General features: G+C 37.3%; 1 protein-coding gene across 1 annotated transcript in view; it reads right to left on the bottom strand.

The window, feature by feature from the left end:
* AFF2 (ALF transcription elongation factor 2) overlaps positions 1-23,702 on the bottom strand; it is a gene marked incomplete at its 5' end in the record, with an annotated part of 502,187 nt that overhangs the window by 461,848 nt on the left and 16,637 nt on the right. The window contains 2 exons of the mRNA XM_080653155.1: positions 7,676-8,536; positions 18,162-18,294. Of these exons, the coding sequence (XP_080509281.1) occupies positions 7,676-8,536; positions 18,162-18,294 (994 nt within the window). The remainder of the gene's footprint in view (positions 1-7,675; positions 8,537-18,161; positions 18,295-23,702) is intronic.

The raw sequence follows: 23,702 nt of genomic DNA, 5'->3' as shown, positions 1-23,702 counted from the left end.
GCCCAAAGCCACAGAATATACATTCTTCTCAAGTGCACATGGGTCTTTTTCAAAGATAGACAATATGTTGGGTCATAGGCAAAGTCTCTTCAAATTCAAGATAGAAATCATATCAAGCATCTTCTCAGATCACAGTGGCATAAAACTGGAAATCAACTACAATAAAAAAAATCCAAAAAAAAAAAAAACAACTAACACATTGAGCCTAAACAGCATGCTATTAAACAATGACTGGGTTACCAGAGAGATCAAGGAAGAAATAAAAAACATCATGGCAACAAATGACAATGAAAACACAACAATCCAAAATCTATGGGACACAGCAAAAGCAGTCTTGAGAGGGAAGTTCATAGCTCTACAAGCCTACTGCAAAAAACAAGAAACAATGGTAATAAATTACCTAACCCTACAACTCAAAGAGTTAGAATGAGAGCAACAAGAAATGCCCAGTGTAAGCAGAAGGAAGGAAATAATAAAGATCAGAGTGGAGACAAATGATGTTGAGAACAAAAAAACAATACAAAAGATGAACAAAACCAAGAGCTGCTTCTTTGAAAGGATAAACAAGATTGATGAACCTCTAGCCAGGATCACCAAGAAGCAAAGAGAGAGGACCCAAATAAACAAAATCAGAAATGAAAGAGGTGAAACACCAACCGACCCCGCCGAAATAAAAAGGATTGTTATAAAATACTGTGAACAACTCTATTCCAACAAACTGGACAACCTGAAGGAAATGGACATATTCCTAGAAAAATATAACCTTCCAAAATCAAACAGGCAGAATCTAAACATCTCAATAGTCCAATAACTATGGGACAAATTGAAGCAGTCATCAAAAAGCTTCCAGCAAACAAAAGTAAGAATGCAGAAGAAGGGTCTGAAATTCATTTCCTAACATTCAAGGAAGAACTAAAACCTATCCTCCTCAAACTATTCCAAAAAATTTGAAAGGAAGGAACACTTCTAAGCTCCTTCTATGAAGCCAGCATCACCCTAATACCAAAACCAGATAAAGACAACACAATGAATGATAATTACAGGCCAATATTCCTCATGAACATAGATGCCAAATCCTCAACAAAATTCTAGCAAATCGGATCCAGCACTACATCAGAATGATCATACAACATGACCAAGTAAGATTTATCGCAGGAATGCAAGGATGGTACAATATTCGCAAATCAATAAATGTGATACATCACATAAACAAACTGAGAGATAAAAATCATATAGTCATATCAATTGATGCAGAAAAAGCATTTGACAAAATCCAACACGCTTTCTTGATAAAAACTCTCAACAAGGTGGGAATAGAAGGATCATACCTCAACATAATAAAAGCCATATATGAAAACCAATAGCTAACATCATACTCAATATGCAAAAACTAAAACCATTTTTCCTGGTAACAGGAACAAGATAGGGATTTCCACTCTCAGCACTCCTGTTTGACATAGTACTGGAAGTATTAGCCATTGTAATTAGACAAGAAAAGAAATAAAAGGCATCCAAATTGGAAAAGAAGAAGTAAAGCTGTCCTTATTTGCAGATGACATGATATTGTACATAAAATACCCGAAAGAGTCCATCAAAAAACTAACAGACTTAACAAATGAATTCGGCAATGTAGCAGGATACAAAATTAACATCAAGAAATCTATGGCATTTCTATACACCAATAGTGAACATACAGAAAGAGAGACTGAAAAAGAAATCCCATTTAGCATTGCACCAAAAAAAAATTAAGATACCTAGGAATAAACTTAACTAAGGAGATAAAAGACCTATATGTGGAAAACTACAGGACACTGAAAAAAGAGAGAGGAAGATGTAAACAGATGGAGGAACATACCATGTTCATCGATTGGTAGAATCAACATCATTAAAATGTCCATACTGCCCAAAGCAATCTATAGATTCAGTACAGTCCCCATTAAAACACCAAAGGCATATTTCACAGACCTAGGAAGAACTCTCCAAAAATTCATCTGGAATAAAAATCACCCCAAATAGTCACAGCAATCCTGAGAAAGAAGAACAAAGTAGGTGGGATCTCAATACCAGATTTCAAGCTGTATTACAAAACCACTGTTCTCAAAACAGCCTGGTACTGGCACAAGAACAGACATATAGACCAATGGAATATAATGGAGAATCCAGATATCGACCCAAACCACTATGCTTAATTAATATTTCACAAAGGAGGCATTAACATACAATGGAGTCAAGACAGTCTCTTCAATAAATGTTGTTGGAAAATTGGGCAGATACATGCAAAAAATGAAACTAGACCACCAACTTACACCATACACAAAAATTAACTCAAAATGGATACAGGACTTAAACATAAAATGAGAATCCATAAAAATACTAGAGGAATCCACAGGCAGAGAAATCTCAGACATATGCTGAAGCAATTTCTTCACTGATACCGCTCCTAGGGCAATGGAAACTAAAGAGAAAATAAACAAATGGACTACATCAAAATAAACAGCTTTTTCACAGCAAAAGAAACCATCAATAAAACAATAAGAAAGCCCACTGTATGGGAGAACATATTTGCAAATATTATCACTGATAAAAGTTTAATCTCCAACATCTACAGGGAACTTATACAACTTAATAAAAGGAAGATAAATGATCCAATCAAAAAATGGGCAACGGACTTAAATAGATTCTTTTCGAAAGAAGACAGAAGGAAGGCCAAGAGACACATGAAAACATGCTCAAAGTCACTAATTATCCAAGAGATGCAAATCAAAACGATAATGCGGTACCATCTAACACCTGTCAGAATGGCAATCATCACCAAATCAACAATCGACAAGTGCTGGCAAGGACGCGGAGAACAAGGAACCCTCGTGCACTGCTGGTGGGAATGCAGACTGGTGCAGCCACTGTGGCGAACAGTGTGGAGTTTCCTCAAAAAACTAAAAATGGAGCTCCCATTTGACCCAGTAATCCCACTTCTAGGAATATATCCCAAGAAACTAGAAACACCAATCAGAAAGGATATATGCACCCCTATGTTCACAGTGTCACAATTCACCAAAGCTAACATTTGGAAATAGCCTAAATGCCCATCAGCAGATGAGTGGATCAGAAAACTATGGTACATCTACACAATGGAATACTACGCTGCTATAAAAAAGAAGGAATTCTTGCCCTAACCGGTTTGGCTCAGTGGATACAGCATCGGCCTGTGGACTGAAGAGTCACAGGTTTGATTCTGGTCAAGGGCATGTACCTTGGTTGCGGGCACATCCCCAGTAGGGGGTGTGCAGGAGGCAGCTGATAGATGTTTCTCTCTCATCGATGTTTCTAACTCTCTATCCCTCTCCATTCCTCTTTGTAAAAATCCAATAAAAAAGAGAAGGAATTCTACCATTTGCAGCAGCATGGATGGACCTAGAGAGCATTATGTTAAGTGAAATATGGCAGGCAATGAAAGAAAAATACCACATGATCTCACTCATTTATGGAAAATAAAGAACATTATAACCTGATGAATAAAAAGATAGATATAGGGGCAGTAAAGCACTGAACAGACTGTCAAATTACAGCGGGAAGGCTGGGGAGTGTTGGGGAGGGAGGGAAATGGATCAACCAAAGGACTTGTATGCATGCATATAAGCACACCAATGGACACAACACTGGGGGGGTGAGATGAGGGCATGCGACAGGCGGTCAGGGGAGGCTGGGGGAAGGTCAATGGGGGAAAAAGGAGATATATGTAATATTTTAAACAATAAAAATATTTAAAAATCATATATAAACTTGCATTTATTAACAAATTCATTTCCTAATAAAACACCATCTGCAAGCAACCCCCAGTTTTCACTAGCTATATAAAAAGGTATTTTACTGTTTTTAGATGTAGTTCCCAGAAAATTCTTCTAAGGCCAACTGTAGAACACATCATTCTATTTTTGCTTGTCTGAAATGTTAATAAATTCTGTAACATTAAGTTTTTACACAAACAAATAATGTGTTTTTTTAAAAGCATTCTTCAATAGAAAAACTGACCTTATGAAATAAAGTTGATTAGGCTTCTATTATCCTTAGTATCAATACAGAAATTATAAGAAGCAGGGAAATGTTTCAATGATAGCCTATAATTAAAATTTCTCCACTATTCATACAAGCATAGACACATAAACAAACATGGGTGCACACACATGCTCATTTAATTTTATATAATCTCCCAATTCACAAATATAATCACATTTGCTTTTTGTATATCTTAGAATATGTGTTTCCTTGTCATTCAATTCCTAATCCCCCAAAATGTATTTCATTAGCACACATGTCAGCCTCCTGTCACTAGAGCCAGGGTAAGAGTTGGGAATGCTCAAAGAAATGTGATTACTCTATGGACAAGCCTTTTTAGTAATAAAGTAATGCTACCACTCTTCAAAGATGGCTGCTTTGACTAGGGACCCAGAACTCAATGCCTGTAACTCTTGGTGCCAGGGACTGGGACTGAATTCTAAAGCTAAGTGCTTTTGAAAAGTTCAACAATATATATACTGTAGTAGTAATAGGGTGAATTTCCAGACTTGGTTAGAGTTTTAGCCACATAAATTCCATTAGGTTCAAAGCTTTATAATGTTCTACCCTGTCTATAGTTATGCTAATGTTTTTATCTACACATTTCTGAGCTCTTTATTAGACTTTCTAACATCTCACTTCTTTCCTTCTATTTTTGGTTTTCACATTACCCTTGGAGTCTGTTTATTCTCCTGACTTTCGGTCACTAAGATTATATCTACCCCTTTTTTAAATCCATCCTTGAAACCTATATTTTAAAATAAGTACTTCACTGATCTTTTATGATGACTTTGTTGCACCTGGTCCATTTTGGTACAAGGCTCTACCAAAGTCTGCACCTTTCCTCACCAAAGGCTGCATGCATTGCACATAGATTGCTTATTGGATCATCGTCTCTAGAGTTGATGATAGCTCAGAATCTCTTTGGAAAAGTAACTCTCAAGAGTGTGCCAGAGCATTAAGCAAAAACATGAAGTCATTTCTGAATCTGGGTCAGTCATATGGAAAATATATAAGAGAGAGGATTACAACAGAGCAGATATCACTGAAACTATGACCTGTCACTCCACTAATCAGGTATGGATGGACACAGGCTGACAGACCTCTTATAGGCCAGTGCTATTTGTAGACCAGCTCTGACTGATGGCACTGCCATGTAAGGAGGGAACAACAGCAGACACCAGGGCAACAACAGGACAAAATTACATCACAGTCTCCCATTATACACCTTTTCAAAGCAGATTTCTTTGGGTTTATAAGTATTACAATCCTGTATTGAGTCATCCAGTGGAAATTGGGATTCAGGTTTCCAAATGACTCTGCAGAAGTAGAGTAGAATAAGGCACAGGAAGACAGAGCACAATGAAAGAAATAAAATTGATGGATTTTCTAGCAATTGTTTATCTTTGTTAATGTTATTTGATTAACATTATGGCTTAGAAAATGTAATCAAGTAACCATTTTTGAAATTCATTAATTCAACAAATATTTATTGAGTATCTACTATATGCTAGGCATTTGCTAGGCACTTAAGATACAGAAAAGAATGAGACATTTCTTGCTCTCAGGGAGCTCACCATCTAGTGGCAGAGACAGACATAAACAAGTAACTACAATACAATGAAAAAAGTGCCTGTCAAAGTGTATACAAGGTGCTAGAGGAGCCCAGAAGAAGCAGTTTGTAATTAAGCCTGGTGAAAGTGACAACTGAGTATACCTGAAGGAGAAGCAGGTCTTCACCAAGAAGACAAGGGAGGGTAGGGAAAGACATTGTATGCTGAAGGGCAGTAGGCACAAAAACAAGGAAGTGTGATAAAGCATGATATGATGGGGAACCACATGTAGTTCCATATGGCTTGGATTTCATCTCTGTATGAAGAAGTGGTGACATATGAAGTCAGAAAGGGAGTATGAAATCAGAGAATGAAGATCTTTGCATGCAGAACTAAGAAATCTGGACTTTTTCCTGAAAGTGATGAGAAGACATTAAAGAATTCAAAATAGGAAGTGACATGACAAGATATGCTCATTAGATCAATATATTTGGAGGATGGTTTGTAAGAAAGGTGCGACTAGAGGGAGGGAGAGATGGTAGGAGGGGCTATCACAGCATTCCAGGTGAAAGATGCTCATGGGCACTTCAAAAGCAATGAGGGTGAAGAGGTGACAGATTGGGGAGATACTTACGAGGAAGCTTGACAAGACTTGATGAATTATAATACAAAAAGCACAACTTCCTCAGAGATGAAACAATATTAAAAACATGCATTCAGAAAATACAACCGACAGCCCCTTCTTTTGTATTCCCATAATCCTCTGAAATCACAGCATCTGCTGAGTATGAATAGAGGAAGAAAAGCCAGAGGACACATATGGTCAGACTTCTCTAATTCAGTCAGCACTAAATTGGAATCTGCAACAATACAGATTGTCTGTGACTCCTATTAAGAATTTCAAACTATCTTCTTCCTCCATATATTTTCAGGCTTTTAGTCAACAGTAACAGGAATCCAATATAAAAGCAGTGGCTTCTTACAATCAAGCACTTGAGGTATAGTAGGCAGCAGCTTATATGGTGGTACCTGAGGGGTACCCAATATGTGGCGCCCACCCAGGGGCCACAAGGCATAATATACAATCATTATAATTCATTCCTTTAGGAGAGGCTTTGGTCCCTAGGAACTTCTCTTTTCCAAGGCAATAATTCCTGAGATGGGTAGAGCATTTAGTCATTCTAAACCCAGTGGAATTCTGGTTTAGGATAATGTCTTTGGATTTCATAGAAGGGCTCAAGATAGTGATGTAAAAGGGAATATTGAGGAATATAGAAGATAACATAAGATCTCACCAATAAATAACCCTGCAAGCACTCGAGAAGCTAAGATTCTTCATGGTCTTTTTTGTTTGTTTTTGTTAATCCTCACCTGAAGATATTTTTTCCATTGATTTTTAGAGAGAGTGGAAGCGGGGAAGAGAGACAGAGTGAAACATTGATGCAAGAGAGACATATTGATTGATTGCCTCCCCCACACACCCAGACAGGGGCCAGGGATCGAGCCTGCAACCGAGGTATGTGCCTTTGACCAGAATTGAACTCAGGACCCTTCAGTCCATGGACTGACGCCCCAACCACTGAGCAAAACTGGCTAGGGCAAGAAGCTACGATTCTTAAAGAATGCCTTCCACTTCAGGTTACAGCAAACCACACTTGTACATTCAATACCTCAAGGAACTTTTGGGTTTTATTTATGATATTGGCTAGTCATGGCCTGTAGTGACTCACAATCTTTTCATGGGCCTCGTGGCCAATTAAAAACTCCAGTGTTATTAAATTTGTACATAATATTGCAAATGTATTGTCTGAAACTACTTTATAACTCCAACCTTTCATTCACTCAGACTGACCTTGTCTTTTGTCATTCCAAATTATGGAGATATTACTGAATTTGCAGAGTGTTAATCAGTCAAGTTACAATTGACAGAAGATCAAGACTCAGATTCTGACCTTGAAGAGTCACATTTATGGCTTCAGAAGGTAAATAAGAGCTGCTGGTGAATACTTTATAGCAGTTAACTAAATAAAAAAAAAAGAAGAACAAAACAAAACTTTAAAATTACTTACTTCACTTGTTTGGAGAATTGTGAACTTTGGCAGTTTAGTCTTTGAACTGGCTGTACTTGGTTTTCCGTCCAAGAGGGATCCAAATGACAGATTCCCAAAACTGTTCTCAAATTCAATAGAAGGTTTCAGTGTTGGAGATATGTCTTGTGTCTGGTCCTGGCCATCCATAGGTCTCACATATGCAGTTGGTTTTTGCTGCCCCATGCTTGTTTTGCTGTAAAGCCCTGGTGGGAAGTTTTGAACTGAAAGGCCACTGCTAGGAGCCAATAAAGAGGAGGCAAGCAGGGGAGACCCAGGCACTTGCACTGTAAATTCAGATGCACCTGGTGAATTAGATTGAAATATTTCTTTGAATGTATCACCTCCACTGGACTTGAGATAACTGCCTTCCTTTGATGATGGGCTTGATTCTTCAAGTGCTCCAACTTGAGGCTGTTCAGCTGGGTAAACGAAGTAGTCTTCCAATCTAGGTTGGGGCTGATCCTGTGTAGATGACTGCATCTTGTTTGGCTGACTACTGGTTTGGCTAGCTGGTACAATGCTAGCGTTATGACTATCTTGTGGCCAGTCAGGTTTTGATTTCTTGTTGCTGTGTATTAGAGTTGAATTCAGTATCACAACAGAAGGTGGAGGCATTGGTCCAGAGGGGTGAGTGTTATCCTGGTAAGGTGGGATCATTCGGTTCTTTTGTTCTGGGAAAAAGCTTGGTTCATTTTTGTTGATGGGAGTCTGGGGCACAGAATTCTTTGGGATTCCCACTAGATGATTCTGATTAGAATGGTTAGTTAGCAAATCCTTCATTTCATCATAGTTTCCCAGTGTGTTCTGGACTCTGTTGGCAAGTGCATCACCTTTGTTTGTCTAAAATAACAAAAAGATGGGGGTGGGAGGAGAAAGAATGAATAGGTTTGTGTTTCCTAATGTTAATGTTTCAAACAGATGTTCTAAGTAGACAAACATATAAGGTTCTCTAAAATTTTCATGCTGCTATTCATACTTTTCATGTGCTATATAAGAAAAAATCAGTAACGATATTGAAATAGTCTCTTGGAATGAGCTGTGTGATTAACATTTGTATACTCCCTGGCTTAACCTTAAATATGCTTACTGGGAGAAAGTTTTAAATTATGTTACTTATGAATTTTATTAGCAAAATACCTTACTTTAGGTCAGTTGAGCTGAACTGTTACATTCTACATTGTGATCAACAACTTCTCCTTACTGATCATTGGGATTATAAAGGAGTATTTGACTTATATTGTTCTTGACATTTCACCCCTTCCCACTACATTATACAATGAAAAAGGCTTAGCCCACTGGATAAGGAAGAAGTCAGTTAAACTACGCTATCATGGCTACCTTCAGTTTAGAAAAAGCATTGGGATTTAACAACATCTAATTGAACTGACTTATGACTAAAGTAAATCTGATTCCTTTTCATCAAAGAACTATAAATTACCGGGTCTGCCTACATGTTCCGGGGAACGGTATTTACATATTGATGATTCATACTAATTTACTTTGAAATGGTGCAACTGTTTATCAACAGTGATTGTGTCTTCAGTGATTTAGAAAAAAATTATTCAAGAATTTAAACTGTTACTTGAGTAAATCAAAACACAGATTTTCAAAGTGATGTTGGCAACTGAATCATTCTATGGACAACCAACATACCAGCTATACCATCCCCTGTAGGATACACTAATCTTATTTAAATGGTGTGATTGCTTTTAAAATATTTAAGTTCCTGAGTATTTTTAATATAGAAAGCATAGCCTTCATAACTAAAAATAGCAGAGAGCTGTATAGTGGGAAATGACTGATAAAAACTCAGCTTTTCAATTTTGAAAGTGACTTTTTATTATTCTTTTTACCTAGTAAAGATGTTATCAAAATAATCTGTGGAATTCAGAAGGGCAAAGTACTTCTTTGTGCCTAGGCTGTACTATTATGGCCCACGATGTTTCAATGAAACAAGACTATTGGCACCCATGGAGGCATGTGGCAGCAGGGCCACTGGATGAATGGAGAAGACATTCACCCTATGTAGTGTTTATGTTCCAGGAGCCATAGGTTTGCTCTTCATGCACAGAAGGGTATGACAACCTCCCACTGGTACAACCTCCACTGAAGCTAGATGTTTAACATTTAAGATTTCCCACACACCCTTAACACAACCCAGTCTCCTGGTGCACACAGAGTGTGTGCCTATCCAACTTTGGTATCTCAGTCTAAACCTAGGCTGTATGGTTGTGTGCTATTCTCTGTATGTGAAGATGGAAGAATGTGAAAATGAATGGAGGGTGAAGTGCCAAAATGAAATAAGTCACCCAGGGAAAGAAAATGTAGAAAGATAAGATCGATCTCAAGAGTGAACCCTGGGAAACATCAACCTTTAAGAGACTGGGAGAAGAAGAGGAGCCAGAAAATGATACCAAGAAGAAACAACCGGAGAGGGAGTCAAACTGGAAACCTTGGCTTTGTTATTAGCTTCATTGCCATATACTGTATATAGTATTCAACTCATACCATATGTTAAATCACAGAAGAAGACACTTTCAAAGAAATAAGGGCAGTTTGGAAAATATGGTTTCAAAGATAAATAAAGAGTATTCTAAATATAGGCTAAAAGGAATCTGTGGGGGATGGGGAATTTTAGAAAACTATATATATATATATATATATATATATATATATATATATATATATTTGGGACTTGGGACTTGTAATATATATATATATATATATATATATATATATATATATATATAAAACTTTAGGGTTTTTATCCTCAAAAACATCTTATATTATACATTACATGCAAACTTGGTGCTGAAGTAGTGCTTAAACAATATTTCATATAATTCTCAGCTGAAAAATTGCTCCATTTTCAGAAGTATATTTGAAAGGCATATTTAATAGATAAAGACAAGTAAAAAAAATTATTCCCTAAAGGGCCTAAGTTTGTCAATTTTAATGGCAGAAATTACTTTTCAGCTAAGGCAAGGATAAACTCTTTGTATACATCTGTCTCCTCTTCAATGGAGTTGCACAATAAGCCATTTGGGCAGCAGCCAGAATGAGTTTCTCTATTCAGTCAGTCCTTAAATTCAGAACAAAAATATTTCATTGAGCTGAGGGCCCCATAAGAATTTGATGCAAGGAATTGTTCTGGTCCCTCAAACTGTTTACCTCTTGAGTCAAATGACTGCCTAATGAACACTAAAACCTATCTTCAAGGATATTACCCAACAAGGGGAAAGAGCTATTTCATTTCCATTTTAAATGTCTTCATTTCACACTGTCTCATTCACTGAGTTAGGATATGCTTCTTTACATTAGGCAAAGAAAATTATATAACCTATGAGCTTTTTCTTTTTGCCTTAGCTACCAGGAAGCTCAAAGCTTAATTTATTGAATTTTCATTGAAATTTCATTGACCTTTCATTGAAACAGAGTTCTACAGAATCAGAAACTTGCCCCATGATGTCACAAAAACCACCAAGATCCCTCAGATCCCTAAGAAGTAATTCACTCTCTCTAGGCCAAACACATCAGGAGTCCAGAACATTAAGGCCCATTTGCTCGCAAGCAAGTTAATCACATTCCTGTTCCTGTTTAGCAGTAAATAAAAGAAACAGGTTTATCTTTATCTTAATGGAAAGATAAAGTTAGGTTCTAATATCTCTTCATTTATGCCTATTATAGTGATTTGAGTTTCTGATGCATGCTTAGATTTAATTTTGCATCTCTAGGTTTTAAAATATGCTTGAAATTAGGAGAAGTCCTAAACTTGCCAATGTCTAAAACTGTATCTACATGAATAATGTTAGAGGAAAATTGAAACTTCTCTAAATACATATGGAAAATCAACATCCTACTATATAGACTATACTATAGTTATGATTTATTTTCCTGCACAAAAGTATAAGTTTTTAAAAGTCAACAACTACCTTTTATTTAATTTTCTACCTTTAAGACTTAGTAACATGTATGGTACATATTTGATATTCAATAAATTGTTGATGAATTGAACAGAATAAAATTATAATTTATACCTTGCCTATGCCAAAATAAAGGATTTGGAGTAAAAGGTACATAAATAGAAACAGTAAAAGTGAGGCTAAGTTGGTTACTGTGATTGAACATTAAGTTGAACACCAAGCTTCTTGGTAGCTGGGGCAATAAGGAAAAGCTCCTAGCTTATAGAATTCTCTTTATTTGAGGAAAGGGAGCATACCCTAATTCATTAAATGAAATAAATGATTACCAGATACTAAAATATGAAAAGAAATTTTCATTGGTTTGATTACAAGAAGCTTTGAACAATAAAATAGTTTTTCAGTACTAATTTTACAGAAAATGCAAAGATATCTTCACATGTCTTTTCCTTATGATGACTAAAAAGCAAGAGCATTGCATTAAAATATAACTCAGGGGAGGAATGTCTGCATGTGGAGTTACAGGGTTAGGCTAATAGCTCCAAGTATCGGGCTTTCCTGTGCACTACTGACATAGGAATGGAGCAAATCCGAATGAATGGAGGGATGTAAACTCCCTTAGACTAGTTTCCTCACAGAGGAATTGTCTCAATAGGACTTGTGACTGGAACTGCATAGCAGATAGTTCAAGACTGAGTTCACTGGCGACGCTTTCTGTGTTGCTGACTAAAGGAAGATTCATGTGTTTTGCAGAACAGACATGTTGTGATTACATGTTGTGGTAATTCTTAACATGCATAGTGGTAAATTGAAAATATTCATGAGACACAGTGAGGCACAGAGTACACACAGGCGCATAGACTGAGAAGTCCACCATTCAATAATCTCCAATAATTAGCAGTAAAGTCTAAGTGGTCAGATTCAACTCTCTGCCTTCCCACCATTTTAAATTTCTTAAGATGTCTATATGATAGAAAACTCAATGGGGCCTGCAATACATTTATGTACACCTACAAAATGTACTCTCATTATATACCACAGCAACATCTAATTCACACTAAAGGTTATTTTTCACCCTCCAGAGTCTTAGCAATCCTATTAAGGAACAAGGTATTCTGGGAAGCCTTGACTGAACATTATAAAAATGCCAAAAATGAAATCCAGCCATTTTAATCAATTATAGGCTTCTTTCATTTTTGCCAATTCTTTATTTCCTGTTCTAGATAATTGGTTGATTTCTTAAAGGTAACCTCTATAGCCATTATTTTCTGAGTAATCACAATTTCTCCATCATCAATGAAATGCCTTTTCTAAGTATTTTCAGGCATAAATTACATGTCTGGTTTGTGGCTCATAACTCTCAGCTCTCCTTCATTTAAGCTTTTTGTCTCTCATTACTTCAGGAAATGCAAAGTTGCCTCAGTTTGCTTCTAAGGCTATCTTCAAATCAGTAGCATGATTTCATTGCAGGACTAATGTGCTAGAAGGTAATTATACCATAGGATTTATTTTTAATATAAGTAATTATATAACTTAAGTTTTGAGGTTCATTTTTCTTTTATTTCATTGTAGCTAATGTATGTAACTTAGTGATTCCTTTTTTATAACTCTAATAATTCACAGCTAATCTATCCAAACTAAGTTGCTATTTCTTTCTTTAATTATAATAATGATAATACGTTGACTTTGTACAGCACTTTACAGATTTCAAGGCAAGGTTTCCCGGGTATTTGACATGATCCTTACAATAACCATGTGACTCAGCAGAGCAGGTCTGGTCTCAATCTAGCTTCTGACTATCCTGACATAAATGACCTTAGATAAGCCACTTAACCTCTCTGTGCCTCAGTGTCCTCATTCTTGTTGAGTTGTGAAAAGCTATAAATGTCACTTGTTGTTGTTGTTATCAGGTATTATTTATATTATCAGGTATTATTATTCACTTCAGAGAGAAGGAAACTATAGGCTAGAGATATGAAATTTCTTCCCCAAAGTCACAAAGGAGGTAAGCTTATCAGGTCTTCTGTCTTCCTGTCAGAGGATATCAATAGCTTCCTGCTACAGATATGGAATCACACAGAACTGGGCTTAGATTTACCAGTTATATGGATATTAAGCTGAAGAGAAGCAACCTCACCTCTCTGAATCTCAAATTCCTCATGGGAATCATGAGGAATAAGGACTAAACAAGCACATATATAAAGCCGCAGCACAGTGTCTGGCACAGACTAGGCACTTGGTACACGCTAGTTCCTCATCCCTCCTAATATTCCCACACTAGACATATCACTTTTTTCAATCACTTTCAAAGACAGCCCTCTCCATAGCATAGCACAAACTAACTCAAATTTGAAATGTGTAAGCAACAAAAGCAACCACGCAGAGAGGTTACCCACCAACCAAATGTTGGAGTAGTCAACATACTTTCCATTCTGGGAGTGGTAGAGGTAAAAAATAAGGAAAGGAAGGAAATCAGCAAGGAATATGAGAAATCACCATTTCTTCCTACTGCCCATTCATTGACTAGTTTGTTACCACTGATAATGTTGGACAAGTGATCAAACTATATTTCAGAATTTAGGATGGCAAAAAGTTTCCTGAAAGTCCTGATCGACCACAAGGAATTTTGATTTTTTGGTAAGCATTCCAACCACAAACCCAAGGAAGAGTTGTGGCATGCCTTCATCTCTACCAGTAGATCATGAGCCAGTTCTGCTACCAATGGCATGTCAAGCTATTCCAAGGGTTTCCACACCAGTCCAGATATGGGGAGATTTTGGAGGTGCACATCAAGCACAATAGTATCACAATATGGGGAAAATGAGAGTTCTATTGTCCAGTGATCACCCAGAGAACCCTGAACATGGACATAGCACAAAATAGCAGCTGACTATCAAAGTAATGGTGAAAGAAAATTACTATGTTATCAGCTGTTAATATATTCCTTTCTTTCACAGTCTTTATCCAAGAACAAAGGCTCTTCCTCATCAAGAAGGATAAATGCAACAAGCTACTAGTGACATAATAAGCCTGGCCCTGCACTAGATTAATGTTCCCATTGGTTTCTCTACCAGGTGTGCCCTTGACATATCAAGACAAATGGCTTTTAAAAAGTTCTGGCAATGTTGACAAAAGATTTTTTAACTGCCTACTCAAAAATATACTGCTTACATCTAAAAATAAATTCACATCTACATAACACTCCTTGTTAACAAAAGATGGTATTTACCTTAAAGGTATAAGACCACTAATTGAGCAGGACTGAAATTATAATGGGGGGGGGGTAATCAAGGATGCTACATCTTATAATAGTGTTAAGTATGGAGTAAATATTGAATTTTAAGGATGCATCCTCTAAATAAAGCTCATTTTTTCTAATCCATCCAAATATAATATATAAAACTCATCTGGCTGTTCCTTTTTCTCAAGATTGGATGAGGCATCTATCATCCTTTGACCTCACTTCCACTCTCTGGAAAAAATGGAAATCACAACTTCTTGCCCTGCCCCCAATCTTCCCTTCATTCTCTTGCTTTGTTCTCATTGTAATATTCCATTGCCATCTTCCTTCTCATGGCTCATCACTCTTCACATGTTCTTGATTTTGTATTTTATCATTAACTCTGCCTAATATTCCATTCCCATTTACTTTCCCATGGCTCATCACTCTTCACATGTTCTTGATTTTGTATGTTCTCATTACCTCTGGGATCTTGCTCTACTTACCCCATTTCTCCCTCCTATACCTTCTTCACCCTTTCCTTCTTCATTGTCATTGGTTTCTTCCCATCAATCTTTAAAAATGTTCAAGTTTATTTCACTTTAAAAAAGCTTCCTTCCATATTTCTCCCCTTGGAATCTAATTTGCTTCCTTTCTTCCTCCCTCAATACAAAAACTCCCTGCAAGATCAAATCTACATTCACTTCCTCTCTTCCTTTATTTTACTACATACCATTTACTCTCCAAACCCTTACAGTTTGGCTTCCCACAATGACCACCAACATTAACAAATAAAACAACTGTCCCAACCTAGTCGGTTTGGCTCAGTGGATAGAGCATTGGCCTGTGGACTGAAGGGGCCCGGGTTCAATTCTGATCAAGGGCAGGTGCCTGGATTGTGGGCTCGATCCCCAGTAGGCAGCGTGCAGGAGGCAGCCAATCAATGATTCTTTCTCATCATTGATGTTTCTATCTCTCTCCCTCTCCCTTTCTCTCTGAAATCAATAAAAAATATATTTAAAAAAACCTCTCCCTAAGGTCACTAATTATCACTTAACTGCCAAATCCAACAGCCACTTTCCAGTCCTGACCTTTCCTGACCTCTCTGATATGTGTAACTAGCAAATCCCTCCTCCATAAACCCCTTATTACTTTGGTTCTATTAAATGATTCTATCCAAGTTATCTTTCTATCTTTCTTATTATTCACTCCTTTTTAGCTTATTTTCCTTGCCTCAGTTTTTGCCACCTATAGGCTGTCCTAAAAAATGTATACACATACTCTGAATAATTATAAAGGCAGTGTTTATTAAAACAAATTTCATTTTGAAAATTGAGCTATCAGCTGTTAAAATATGTATATATTTTTGGGAACACCCTGTATTTTACCCCTTAAATGTTGCTAGTTCCCAAGACTCTTTATTTGTCCTTCTTACACGGTAATCTTACACAGTGATAATATTAATTCTCACAGCTTCTATTGCCACCTACATGATGTCACCTAAATCTCTCTCTTAACAACTCTCTTTAGCTCCAGATCCATGAATCCAATGTCTACTGGATATCGCTCCCTAATATTCAAGTGGCATCTCAAACACAAATTACTCAAAACAGAATTAATTATGTTTTTCTCTACATGCACCAACCCTGTTGTTCTCCTGAACAACCTATTAATAGCACCATCTTCTGAAGTTAAACAGATGGAAAAAAATCATTCATCTATCACACTACCCACATCCAAACAGATACCCAGTCCCATCATTTGAACTTCCTTACTCTACCTTAAATGCTGCCTGCCATGAACTCTCCTTAGCCAATTACAATAGCTTCTTTATCTGCCTCTAGTTTACCTTCCCATCAACCCATTCTCCACATTTTCAACATTGTCTTTTAAAATTCTTTGTCCCAGACATGCCCTGATTTGAAAACTTGCAATAACTTCTCTTTATGTACAGAATCATGTCCAAACTCCTTTGTATGAGGTACAATGTCTTCATTAATCCTTCCCCTATCTATCTCTCTAGCAGTTACCATGAAGTCATGCCCTCATTCATTCGTTCATGATGATATCTGCCACTGGATAAGAAATTCCTTGAAGGCAGGGACAATGCCTTATTTCCCTTTGTACACTAGTCTAAAACATGACTAGCAAATAATGGGACTTCAATAAATGTTTTTTAAACTAATAATATATCTAAATACACACTTTGAAGGTAGTATAAATTTAAATCAATTGAGATAGAAAATGCTTTTTTAAAGAATTATACTAACAAATTGAAAACTAGTAGTTTAGGTGACTTAAGTCTCTTTGTCAGAATTAACCAAACTTGAAAAACACATGAAGGTCTCAATCAAGAATTGCTTACTTATTCTGAATAAGGCATCAAGAATCTGGTGTTACTAGTCATCAATCCAAATAGTACACTCTACCCCAAAGTAGTATTTGTGCCTATGCAGTCTTTATTAAGAACTTCCCTTTTCCAAAAGTCACTGTCCCCTAAACGGTGCTCTTTTAAAATCACAACTGTTAAAAATATTCTATATTTTTGTTTTTTACCTCTTACATCATCTCTGTTTTATTACAGAAAATTATACTGCTGCTAAATTTCAATAAAAACCAACCAGCTGTCAGCAATTTAAAAATGTTCTTTCCCCAACCTCCACCCCAAATAGAAAGTTCAGAGGCAGTCATTGTGAAGTCAGTACTTAGACATAGCAGTATAATCATTATTGGAGTTACATACTAGTCACAATACCACTAGAAAATCAGTCAAGCTACACTAATCCCTCTGGTTGAGGGAATCTCTCCAAAACCATGATTATTAACCACCAGGAAAAATAATTGGCTTTTCCCTTTCTTCCAGAACAGTGATTTGCAAAGACCACTCAAACTAGTGAACAGCTACTAACAACCTAAAATGGAAAAAGAAAGCAGTGGTCTTGAAATGGATGGCATTTATTGGGAGAAGAAATAGGCATATCCATTGAGAGTCTTCAGGGACTGCTTTTCTGATAATCAAAGTGGGAGAAAGTGTCAAAGGGGCCTTCCTTGCTATAGGAAGTGTTGGGTAGTAAAGATCTCTTTGGAGTCAGGTAGTCTCACAAGTCTCTTTCAAAGTTACTATGCTTACCAAAGAAGATGGAATCTGTCTTGGAAGACTTCCTTATAAACTTTCAATTGCCTCAAATAGAGTATATGTATATACTTCATATGTAAAATATATTCTCCTGGAAATGAGTTGGGTGCTTTAAAAATAGATTAAATGTTGATTAATGTGTTCAAAAATGCAACAAGCAATCATTTTCCATAAAGATAAATTACATACATATTCTGCTACCTTGTAGGGCTCCCCAAAAAGATCAAAGCCTGAAGAAAAGAGATTGTCTTCTTGCTGGACTTCTTGATTCCTCCGTTCCCATTCCCTTTTTTTAAGTGCACTACGGTCTTGTTCATAGTGACTAATATAAAAAAAAAAAACACAAAAGGAGAAATTGGTTAATTAGTCAAGTAAGTCATTGAACTCTCCTTTGTTATCACTAAGAAAAAAAAATACAAGTCAAGGCTACCAAACTGATACTACATAGAAAGCAGATAATCTTTTTTCTTTACTCACATTAGCTTTAAGATCCTGAACAGTTATTCAGAATACAAAGAAAACAGAAACTCGCTTATTAGAAATTATATTTATGACCACATAAGCATGGTAGCATCCTTGTCCCTTATCCTTGCTTGGTTACAACAGGCAATTATAGACGTCCCAAAAATCAGTGCTCTGTGTAGAAAAGTACTGAAGGTTACATTGTGTTGCGAACTGCCTAGGGCTCAGAATTCACAGATGTCACAAAACCCTAAGGGAAAGAAATTAACAAATACATTGTTACAGATAAACTAGAATTCTATCCTGAGCCCATAACCATGGTTATCCTGTTGTAATGAAATCACAGGAGAACCTAAGCACATTTTTAGAAGTCCATAACAAACCAAATCACTCAATCAATTCCACTCCTTGTTGTTATCTCCCCATAGTTTGCATTTTGGATGACTGAAAGCCTTTTGGGGAACCTTTCCACAAAGAAAGGGGTCTAGCTTGAACAACAAACTTCTAACAATGAAAAAAAATGTGTCAAAAGCCTTGAATAACTTTAACACAAAAATGTTTTATAAATACATGTAATTCTGTGAAGTTCATCACATTTCAGGCTTTTTCATTGGAGGAGCAGTAGAAAAGCTTCCAGACAATATCTAATATATATTCTGGGTCCTTGGATTTTATAGAATGCCATGCTTCCTTATGAAAAAAAAACACAAAAAACGAACTAATTTCTTCAGCATGCGAGGCTGTGAATATCTATCTATATAAAAGCCTAATATGCAAAGTCTCCCCTTGGGAGTTCGACCAACTGGGAGTTCAATCGCTCACTATGACATGCACTGACCAGCAGGGGGCGGTGTGGAATGAAGGAAGGCCCCAGCTGGCAGCCGGCAGCCATTAGGGACCCTACCGATGCACAAATTTCACGCACTAGGCCTCTAGTTAAACTACAATCTTTAAGTCTTACAGTATTGGTTTTTATTTTTTTCATTGGGTTTCCGTTCCCATTCCCCCACCTTCCTGCTTTTGATTGTAAACTTACCCAAAGTGAGTACATATATGCTGGCCAAATTTGAATTATATACCTAGCATGTACTATATACATGTTGCTTTCCTTCCACATGTCAATACTGCCATGTTATGACTTAATTAGATAATCAACATACAAGTAAACAGCTAATGAAATTACAAGAGAGAGGAGAGAAAAATGGTGGCAGAATAGACAGACGTGTTCCGAGCCTTGTCCCAGAGCAGAAAGAAAGAACAGCTGAGGGTCGCACGAGGAGTGTTTGTTGGCAAGTTAAGGGACAGCTAAACTCCAGAAGAAGGTGGGGGACTGCTAGATGGGGTTCCCCTGACCTGACAGTCCCCACTGCGGCTGGGTCCCCTCCCGGAGCTGCGGGCTTGGACGCGGAGTTTGCGCCATCTTGAAAGGAAAAGTGGAGCTTATCGGAAGCCTGAGAATCCACAACTGCGGCACCCACGGAACAGCTGCGAGTCCCAGAACACCAGTCCCCAATTGGTGCAAACACGCGGATTCAGAGGAGCTCTACACTCCACCATGGAAAGGTCAGATTTCGCCTGGGATAAGGTGAGGTCTCTGGTCCCAGCGGGAGAGAGGAACACGCATTGTGAGGGAGTTAGAGGACCAGGGAAGTCTGTGCCTAGAAAAATCCGTGGCTGTTGGGGCTGGCGTGATCCATGAATGTGGAAGGGGGTCCTCAGAGCTGCTAACAGAAGGGCTCTCTAAAAAGCAACCCATTTGGATCTGAACTGCAGGGACAGCATAAGACTTTCAAAGGTGTGCAGCCTGCTTAGACTTGCACGCAGACCCATTGTTCACACACTTGGGCTTTTTCCTCTTCAAATCCTTGCTTCTGATTACTAAACCCAATACATAGGATCACCCAGTTGGGGACACCCTGGGAGACTGCAGGGGAAAGTGTTTTTCTGGAACCTGGGGATCAGAGCGGGGAGTGACCATCGGAGAGCCAGCTCTGAGGCAGCCCACACCCACAAACCAGTAATGAGTGCCACAGGGAAAGAGGGATGTAAATACAGGCTAGAGAGGCCATATATAGACCTGGAAGTCAATCCAGAAACACTGCCACCCAAGGGCTGAATCACAAATTGACTCTTGTGTAATCAAAAATAAAGGAATACGAGAAATTAAGACACACCGCCTGCTTGAAATCAGGACTGGCTTACAACACTGAAGAGCAGTGGAAAGCAGGGAACTGCAATACTGTCCAGACTGAGAAACAGGCATGCCAAACAGAATAGAGGAAGTGAATGACCTTCATTACTGCACATTTTATTTTTTATTTTCATTTTCATTATTTGCATCTTTTACTCAAGAAACTATTTTTTTTCTTTTTTCTTCACTTGATTTTACCTTTTTAATTATTACTTTTTTATTTTCAATCAGTATTATTACTACTACTATTTTATCTTTTTTTAAGTATCATTTTATTTTCTCTTTATTTTACTTTGGGATTAGTATTCCACATTCTATTTTCAGCTTTCCTTTAGCATCATTTTACTATATCTCAACTCTACCTTTATGCCATCACTCTCTTTCTCACTTTTCTCTTTTCGGTGTCCTGTTTATCTTACCCCTTTCCTGCTTTAGATTTTCCCTATTCTTTCTGTTTACCCCCTGTTAAAATTTCACCCTACTTATATATCTAATCTCTAATCCCTTGCTCCAAGTCCATACACCCCTGTCTCTTCACTGTCTTAACTATCCAAAAAATTGTTTTTCTCTCTGTCCTTTTGTTGTTGTTTGCTTAAATGTTGATTATATCGAATTTTTATGCTTTTTTGTGAGATTGTTTTGCTTATTCTTTTTGTTTGTTTGTTTGTTGTTTTGTTTGTTTTGTGCTTCTGTTTTCCCTTGCCTCACTTGATATCAGTTGGTGTTATAGTTTGTATTAATCCCCAGGTACTTGTTGCTGGCATTTGCTGGGATTAGTGGTTGTTCTATAGGAGTTTTATCCCCATACATATAGTTTGTTCCCCTTTCTCTCTTAGTCTCTTTCTTGTCCCTCTTACTTTTTCTTTTCCTTTTCCCAATTTCATTTTGACATTCCTTTTTTTGTTTCATTCTTTTTCCTCTTCTTCTTTCTCTCCTATCCCCTAATTTGCCTTTTTCTGGTGGTCACCTTTATTTGAGGTTATTAATATTGTGAATACATTTCTGTTCAGTGCCTTGTGTGTTGTACCTGGTTATGCTGTATTTTGTGCCTTTAAATCAATGCAGGAGAGAGAGAAATACATAACCAGACATCCAGAGAAGAGAGACCATGGGGAGACAAAGAAACAGCACACGTATGAAAGAAAAGCAGGCATTGCCAGAAAAGGAAGTAAGGAAAATGGAGGCAAGCAACCTTTCAGAGAAAGAATTCAGAAAAATGGTCATAAAGTGGCTGAAGAGAATGGAAGACAAATTTGACAATATGAGCAAGAACCAAACGGAAATGAAGAAGAACCAAGAAGAAATGAAAAATGACATCACTGCTGTAAAGAACTCAATAGAAAGCATCAAGAGTAGACTAGAGGAAGCAGAGGACCGCATCAGTGAGCTAGAAGACAAGATGGGAAAAAATACCCAAGTAGAGCAACTTCTGGAAAAAAAAAATTAAAAAGCAGTAGGAGAGCCTCAAGGAACTTTGGGACAACACGAAACAAAACAACATCCGCATAATAGGGGTTCCAGAAGGAAAGGAAGCTGAGCAAGAAATAGAAAACCTGTTTGAAGAAATAATGACAGAAAACTTCCCTGATATAGGGAAGAAAAAACCCACACAAATCCAAGAAGCTCACAGAGTACCAACCAAAATGAACCCCAAAAGACCGATGCCAAGGCACATTATAATTAAATTGGCAAACACCAACAACAAAGTAAGAATCTTAAAAGTGGCAAGAGAGAGACAGAAAGTTACATATCAAGGAACCCCCATCAGACTAGCAACTGATTTCCCAACAGAAACTCATCAGGCCAGAATGGAAAGGAATGAAATATACAAAGTCATGCAAAGGAAGGGTCTGAATCCAAGAATACTGTACCCAGCAAGGCAATCAATCAAAATTGAAGGTGAAATAAGGAGCTTCACAGAAAAAAAAGGACTAAGGAAAGTTATTACCACCAAACCAGCAATGCAAGAAATGCTAAAGGGTGTGCTGTAAAAAAAAAAGAAAAAAAAAAAAGAAAAAAAAGAAATAGGAAGTGAAGAAGGAACACAGGGGTAAAGAATAAAAGTGGTGACAAATAACCTATCAATAATAACTTTAAATATAAATGGATTAAATGCCCCAATCAAAAGACATAGTGTAAAGGATTGCATAAGAGAACAAGACCCATATATCTGCTGTCTACAAGAAACCCACCTCAGAAAAAAAGACGCACACAGACTGAGGGTGAAGGGATGGAAAAAGGTTTTCCAGGCAAATGGAACAGAAAATAAGCTGGGGTAGCAATACCTATATCTGACAAATTAGATCTCAAAGTGAAGGACATACAAGAGATAAGGAAGGCCACTTCATAATACTAAAGGGAGCAATCCAACAAGAAGAAATAACACTGGTAAACATATATGCACCCAATACAGGGGCACCCAAATGCATAAAAAACCTCCTGGAGGATATCAAGGGAGAGAATGACAGCAATACAATCATAGTAGGAGACTTTAATACCCCACTATCACCATTGGACAAATCCTCTAAACAAAAAATCAAAAAGAAACATCAATCCTAAATGACTCACTAGACCAGATGGAATTAATTGACATCTTCAGAACATTTCAGCCCAAAGCCACAGAATATACATTCTTCTCAAGTGCACATGGGTCCTTTTCAAAGATAGACAATATGTTGGGTCATAGGCAAAGTCTCTTCAAATTCAAAAAGATAGAAATCATATCAAGCATCTTCTCAGATCACAGTGGCATAAAACTGGAAATCAACTACAATAAAAACAACCCAAAGAAATCAAACACATTGAGACTAAACAGCATGCTATTAAACAATGACTGGGTTACCAGAGAGATCAAAGAAGAAATAAGAAACATCAGGGCAACAAATGACAATGAAAACACAACAATCCAAAATCTATGGGACACAGTGAAAGCAGTCTTGAGAGGGAAGTTCATAGCTCTACCAGCCTACTGCAAAAAGCAAGAAACAATGGTAATAAATTACCTAACCCTCAAAGAGTTAGAACAAGAGCAACAAGAAATGCCCAGTGTAAGCAGAAGGAAGGAAATAATAAAGATC

This window comes from Plecotus auritus, assembly GCF_963455305.1.
Source record: "Plecotus auritus genome assembly, chromosome: X".
Taxonomy (NCBI): Eukaryota; Metazoa; Chordata; class Mammalia; order Chiroptera; family Vespertilionidae; genus Plecotus; species Plecotus auritus.
The sequence above is the reverse complement of the archived record's forward strand: the minus strand, read 5'-3'. Positions and strand labels throughout refer to the sequence as shown.